Raw genomic sequence first — 7,912 nt, 5'->3', positions numbered from 1 at the left:
ATACCCCTCCGTACTATCTTTGCACCTTCCTGTAAATCTCTAATGTTTTCAAAATAAAAAGGTTTTAAAAAGTGATACATAGATAGTAACTTCCAAGCTTAATGCCCAAATTAGAAATCTCTAACATAATCTCAGGAATAGTGCAAGTTTTTAATCATGATTATTAGTGGCTGATAGACACAGATCCTGAAAGGGTTTGAATTTGTTTAGATTCAGTATTGGGATTTGGACACCATTCTTTCGTTGATGAGGAGTGATATTTTGTGAATTTTCATCAGGCCCACAGAGCCTGAACTTTGGATGGACATACAATTATGATTTAACAACAGTTCTTTAAAAAAAAAAACCATAAAATACTTAATTTTTTTTCTATCGTTTACACCTTCTTGATTTGCCATATCCTACCCTGAATCTGAAAAACCAAAGACCAAAATTTCAATTTTATAACAGTAAATTTCATACTTTTTTGACTGCGACCTATAGTTTGAAAAAGTCTTTTCTATCAGATTCCAGTATGCAAATATATACATACTCTTTCCTAATAAACACTCTTATATAACTAAATAAAATCTCATGCAACACTCCTTATACTTCCTTCTTGTGATGAAAACTAATATTGCATTTCATTCCACTCTATCCTATCTTGTTCTAGTGCATTTAATAGATAACCATTAAATTGATTCCATAATCCATTAATGGGTTGCTACCCACAGTTTGTAAAACATCACATACTTTGACAAGCAATATGATACATCTACCATGATAATGATCTCATTTTACATACATATATGCCTGCACATATATGAGTGAGTATGCATGTTTATAATCATGTATCTTTGCAGCATGTATAGACTATGGTCATTTCTAGCAGCAGTGGTCACTGTCACATGTATTCCCATATGGGGACCCAGGGCACAACTTCTAAGTCCTGATGTAAACCAGCAGACTAACGCCCCACACATTGTACTGGAATTGGTCCTTTATGCAATGTATAGAGTTTTCCAGTTCTGATGAACCTTAGGTCCAGCTCTCTAGGGATCACAACTGGGCAAGGGACACATAGGAGCTGTATTTTCTGAGAACACACCAGACAAAGCTGATTGAAGCTACCTGGGCTGCTGAGAAGGATATGAGCCCCTGGAAGATTTCACAGCTTATTGAAAAAAGGAAAGACTTTGGAGCAGGAGGCAATAGAGGTCAAATTCCAACCCTGACAATTATCAGTTGTTGAAGTTGGCCAAGTTCTGTGACTGCAGTTAGCACCAATTTCTCCATCTCTGTTAAGTGAAAAAGTACCTGTCATATAGAGTTTACAATGTTGATCTCTACAAGATCAAAGAAACTAGTACATAAAACCACCTAGCACCATGCCTGGCACAGGTAGGTGTTTGCTAGGTATTAGTTCTTTCCTCATGCAAGATGGCCTGGGAAAAGCAGAACCCTGACAACGTAGCTCCTGTGATACAGGTCCCAGACTCCTGATCAAGAACAGTGGACAGATGATACTAGAGTTTTATACACAAAAACATACAAACCTTTGCCTCTTATACAGTAGTCCCTTCTTATCCACGGTTTTGCTTTCTGTGGTTTCTGTTATCTACAGTAAACCACAGGTTGAAAATATTAAATGGAAAATTCCAGAAATAAGCAATTTGTGAGTTTTAAATTGCACACTATTGGATAGTGTGATGAAATCTTATGCTGTCCCACTTTGTCCCACTTGGGATAGGAATCATCCTTTTGTCCAGCACCTCCATGTTGTATACATTACCTGCCCGTTAGTCATCTAGTAGCCATCTTGGTTATCAGATCGATTGTCATGGTATCATAGTGCTTGTGTTAAAGTATATAGCCTAATGTTATGTTACAATGCCTGTGTCATTCACCTCAGTCCATCTCACTGCATAGGCACTGTATCGTCTCACATTATCTCAAGAAGGATGATGAGTATAGTACAATAAGGTATTTTGAGAGAGAGGCTACATTCATATAACTTTTAGTACAGTAGATTGTTATAATTGTTCTATTTTATTAGTAGTATTGTGCCTTATTTATAAATTAAACTTTAGCATATGTATGTATAAGATAAAAACAATGTATATAGGGTTTGGTACTATCCACAGTTTCAGGGACCCACTGAGGGTCTTAATTTTCTGCAGATAAGGGGTGATGACTACACCAAGTAATTTCGCTTTATTCTAACTATTGACAATGCCATCTCTAGTTTCTCTAATTTGCAAGACCATTTCTATAGAATGACATAGTGGCAAGAAGAGCCAGCTGGCCCCTGTCGCTGGTAGATATGCTTTCCTCAAGAGCACAGCTTTTGGCCCTTTCTTCAGAATGTCCATTACTACCCCCAGTAGTATCCCCAGTTATAGTGGACTCTCATATTCTGCCCGGTGTCCTCATACACTTAGATACTGAGGGGACATTCTGTTGGTACACTGTGATCCCGCACTACAGCCACAGTTGGTTGGCCCAGGGCCTCCACCTAAGCCAAAATGAACCATAGACTTTTTCACTTGGGACCAATGGAGTATAAAGCTCTAAAATATAACACCCATGAGCTATTATCAGTATTGTTTGTACCCAATGGAGAATATCTGTAGGGAAACAAATAAATACTAGAAAGAATCAGACAGGAGGTACACTGAAGCGGTTCCCATTTCCGTTGTTCCTGAGGTTAGCCGCATGCCCGCCATCAGGTCCCCTGAGAGGCCACAGAATCTTTCTAGATTTCCTTTTTTGCTTAAGCTAGTTCAGGTTGCATTTTTACGCTTGCAACTGAAAGAACATTAAAATATACTAACCATTCTCCGTCTCGAAGATGGAAAGAAATTTAAATTTTAAATATTGGCTAAATGTCTCTGTTATCCCTTTTACTCTATTTCCACATATATTAATTCATTCGAAAATCATTTATTAATACTCTCCTGTGTGCCAGGTATTATATACTTTAATCCTCACAATAACACCGGGTAGTAGATATTATTATTACCATTTTGCAGCCAAAGTAGTTAAGACTTAGGAAGTGAACTATCCAGTTACATAGCTAGTACTAACAATGCCAGTGCTGAAGGTTGCTGTTTTTAAGTGCTTATTTTCTTAATAGGCTCTCTCTTCTCCATAAGGACTAACCTTTATTCCATCTCTTGGCTATCCAAGAGCCCCACCATGAGGCCTGTCACCTCTTATAAATTCTGACTCCTGAACCAGAGGCTGGGCCTTCCTCAGCTCCAGAGCTGCCTGTTTCTACAGACAGCCCTGCAGTATTTTATCTCAACAGTGTTTGACCATATAGAATGTGATCTCTACCCAAGGCCTTGATCTTATGGGAAACCAGAGGAAAAAGTCATGCAGTTAAGGGGAAAAAGCATTTCTCAGGCATGATTTTTTTTCATCAGGTATTATCCACCTGTCCACATTGGACCCTGGCCCTAGAGTAGAGCTTGACAAGGAAAGGAAGTGGGCCACATCCAGGATGGCTCTGAAGCCATTCCCAGGATCTGCAGCTCCCAGATCTGTCTCTGGAGAAAAGTCATGTGTATGGTAAGAGAAAGATAGAGGGTGAGGACTTTGGAAGGAGGTGTGTGAAATGTACTTACGACTCAGCTGAAACTCCAAACTACTAACATGGGAATTGAGCCTTTTTCTTTAAAATCATCTTACCTGGGAATATCTTCTTCAATTGTTGCACATCCATAAAGAAATACAATCACCCCAATTATAGAAGATGGGATGAGGAATGATGTATATAATCCCAGCCAGGCAAAATACAGTCCAATTTTTTCTCCAAAATACTTTCTGGAAAAGAAAGAAAATATAACACATATTAAGAGCATTATATACTTTCTTCATTTCTGTTGGTTCTAAACCTGACAATGAGTCAGCGTAAATAAAAAGGGATTTTTTATTAAAGGTAGTTACACAAGAAAAGAGGAACCTCAGCACAAGGAATCAACAACTGGTCTTTTCTGAAATGAATTGCATTCCACTGGAATCACATATACGCACCTGTCCTGGCTGCTCATGTGAAATAGCTAGGAGAAGTAATCCAGCAAACTAAATAGCAAACTAAAAAGATGCCATAAATTTTGGCATCTTCACTAGGCAAACATGAATAACACATCATTATTTCATGAGCCAAAGTATTCAACCCACAGAAAAACACATCTTTTGGAACTAGTTTATTTAAGTAAAATACAGAAATTATGTACTAATAAAATTATGGGTGGCTTTTACTTCTTTTTCATTTTTCTGCATTTTTAAATTCTTACTTTGTTAATGAACTACTCTTATAACTTAAAAAAAAAATTTATTTTTAAAAGAAAATTTGCCAAGCCATATCTGTTTGATCTCTCAGCTCATAAAGTTAGTAAATTACCCTTAAGCCCCTGAAAAGGATTTTCCCTTAGATAAATATTGGTCATGGACACCTGATGAGACAAATATAATCCACAGAGGAGCAGTATATTTTATTTCTCAAGAGCCTCTGACATAAAATCCAGGAGGAAAATGGGACTTCAGCCCACTTTTTGATGGAAGCACTAAAGAGTAAGAACAACAGTGAATAGAGTCTCTTTATCCACTACGAGTGGTGCTGCTCCCATTTCGGATATAGACAACTACAAGAAAATGTAGCATCCACCCTAACAAGAGAAATCTGGATAATTTGTGAAATCAAAACTTTTCTTGAACCCATCAGAGAGTCGAGGTTGTAAGATAACCAGGTGAACTAATTTAAAAAAATAAAAATAAAAAAGAGACAAGCCCCTCTAAGAAAAGATGGGACACACAACCAGTTTCAGAGCATTTGGCAGAGCATGGGAAGAAAAAGTAGTCACCATAAAAGCAAGTAAGAAGAAATAGCTAATTTTTTTTAAATCCTAAAAGGCTGAGTGTAGGTTAGCATGGCAGATTAAAATAACTGGGGGCTCCAGACTCAAGAGGACTTTACACTCATTCACAAGATCCTATTCAACGACCGCCACCCAGTACTTAGGAGGGGGATAATAGGCATGGTGGGAAAATAGAGAGGGCCCTCTTAGTTGCACACAGGCATGAAAGCCTATCCATCTTCTAGGACCATCTCTCCTTCAAATCAAAAGCCTTAAGCACCAAGTAACAAGATCAGTCTGTTGCTGGGGGAGGGGCCAGAGGGAGACCCCTCTGTGGCCAAGGGCTGCTGAGAGCTGAGGGTCGAAATGGAACAATGAGCACAAATTCTCAGCCTTCCATGGCCGACAAGAAGCATGTGGTAATAGCATCCCACTGCTGAAGAAATTTGAAGTCTGTGGTACAGTGGAGGTGATTCCAGCAATGACAAATTCCAAATCCAGCAACCTCTGACTAGATTGACTTCGCTCCCCTCACTAACAGCCTGACAGAAGAGGCATAAGCACATTTCCAGGAGTAAATACCATTTACCTCAGTTTCTATTGTGTAGAAACAATGTCCAAAATTCAATAAAAAATCTTGAGACATACAAAAAATAATAAATCCATTGTCAAGTCATAAGGAAATCAACAAAACCAGAGTTGATCTAGATGCCAGAATTATCAGACAGATTTTAAAATAATTATAATATGTTAAGGAAGAATCTAATACAAAAGATGGACAACACGCATAGGGTGCTAAGAATGTTTTTCCTTGATCTGGGCGCTGGTTGCATGGTTGTATTCAGTTTTAGCAAGCTGAGTATTGTACATATACACTCTTCTATTTGTATATTATACTTTGATTTTAAAATGGTTTTAAAAAGACACCACATGTCTTACAGACCAATAGTTTCTCTGGAGATCAACTTGTCTATTCTCTTTCCCTCAAGTCATACAGTATTTAAAGGCAGGCGCCCAAAGAGAAAGTTCTGAGCCTTTAATTAAAGTTCACGATGCTTGGTTCTCTAGAAGATACTCTGGAATTTCCCAGCTACAGAAGAAGCCAGGCAAGCAGCAAAGGCCTCTCCTTGGTGAAATCATGAGATGGGGCAAACATGGGTTAAATATTCAGTCAATTCAAGGTTCAATCTCCCCATCAGAATGGTCTCTCCCAGCTCAGTGATTCCCCCCACCACCATCCCCTTTACAAGGTAGTATCTAGGTGAGGAGGAAGTGTGTGCCTCCTTATGATGGAAGAGGAGAGGGAGCTTCTAACCCGAAGGCTGTTCTTTGGGAATTTCCTGATTTAGACCTCCGAGCCCTGTACTAGTCAAAAATCCAATTTCATTTTCTCCTGGTGTCCCTCTTTTTGGCTTTGCTCCAGCTCACTGACCTCTTACTGTTCCTCAAACACATCATATCTGCTCCTACCTCAGGGCCTTTCCTGGCTGTGCCCTCTACCTGGAACACCCCTTCCTCAGATCTCATACTCACTTCCCCTGTCTCTGCTCCAACACTACCTTCTCGGAAAAGCCTTCTATGATCACTCATCCCAAATGTCAGCTAACCTCTCACCTTGCTCCATTTTTCTTCATAACACTATCATTACCTAACATTGTTTTCTAAATTTATCCAATTTTCTAAGTTTGTGTCCATCTCCACTACTAGAATGTAAGCTTCATGAGAGCAGACACTTTTTCTTTCCTGTTCCTTATTGTTTCTTTAGTGCCTAGAATATGCCTGGCACATGGCAGTGGCTTAATAAGCATTTGCTCAGTGAATGGCTAAACCCTCACCATAACCCCATCAGGTTGTTACTAGGCCTGTCCTTCTATGCGAGAGGTGAGCACAGCTCAGAGGAACTGAGTAACTTGTGTTAAGGTCACACAGCTGACAATAGAGAAATCTGGACTCTAACTCAGGACTGCCTGATTTCAAGCCTATACTTTAACCATGACATGTATCTCTTAGTTAACAGGGTAGATGATAATGCAGACTTGAGCTTTTCAGTTTACAAAGTGTTATGATTTATTTTCTACCTTCGTAAAAAACAAAAGGAACTCTAAGGATCATCTAAAACAGAATTCTCCACTCAATGATTTACAAAACCCTATAACCTCCAGAAGCACGTTCACATCAGAAAGGGCAGCAATGACATGTGTTCCGATTTCTATTTGTAAAAAAAAGCAATACATGAAATGATTATTTAGACAGTTTCTATTTATTGATGAGCAATGCAAGAGCTTCCAAGTATACATCAGATAGTGATTAGAGACACATGCTCATGGCTAGTTCCCCAATCATTTATCACCTAGTAGTTCTGGCTATTTAACATTATTTTCATTTTCATTCTTAAATGTTGTTTGTTTTTACCTACAACCAATCTTTAAATAAAGATGGAAACATGAGGAATACTGATGGTGAAATATAGCATGTTAATGCAGAGCATAAAAATGGCAAGAAAGAATTCAATAAATGTACCTTGCTGATATTCACGCAGATCCCTAAATTGTATACAAATGACATATAAAGATATCGTCATTACCAAATTGGCTTTTCATTTATGGAAGTTAGAGGTTGTCCCTGACAGCCATGTATGATCTGCAGAGTCATCCTTGCAAAAATAGCCTAAAATTTTCTCTTTTAGCTTATTATTTAGGAATGAAGGATAAATATTAGATGATATACCAGTTCAATTTTAACTCAAAGTGCAGCCATATCAAATTTCAGGTCATAAAAGTGCTTGTTGTTGTTGTTGTTGTTGTTGTTGTTGTTGTTGTTATTGTTGCTGCTGCTGTCGTTGTTTGTCTATTTTAAAGTTGTAATACGCTGATAAATTTTAATCTAAGTTTTTATATACATCATTATCCAAACCAAAAATGACATACTCGGCTATTTAAAAATGTAGTTGTTGAAACATGTTTTTTTTCTTGCATAATTTAATTTGATAACATAAACTGTATGTGCCACCTGTTTAAAAGGAAAAGGATAAACTTGTCTTTATATATGATAAATATTATAAAAGACTGTAT

General features: G+C 38.0%; 1 protein-coding gene across 1 annotated transcript in view; it reads right to left on the bottom strand.

Moving 5' to 3' along the window:
• The window catches only part of ANO2 (anoctamin 2), a 307,510-nt gene that overhangs the window by 161,570 nt on the left and 138,028 nt on the right, over positions 1–7,912 (bottom strand). Inside the window, exon 10 of the mRNA XM_011365894.2 lies at positions 3,673–3,807. Coding sequence (XP_011364196.1) covers positions 3,673–3,807 — 135 coding nt within the window. The remainder of the gene's footprint in view (positions 1–3,672; positions 3,808–7,912) is intronic.

This window comes from Pteropus vampyrus, unplaced genomic scaffold (genome assembly GCF_000151845.1).
Source record: "Pteropus vampyrus isolate Shadow unplaced genomic scaffold, Pvam_2.0 Scaffold116, whole genome shotgun sequence".
Taxonomy (NCBI): Eukaryota; Metazoa; Chordata; class Mammalia; order Chiroptera; family Pteropodidae; genus Pteropus; species Pteropus vampyrus.
Note: the sequence above shows the minus strand (reverse complement) of the source record. Positions and strands in the feature narration are given on the sequence as shown.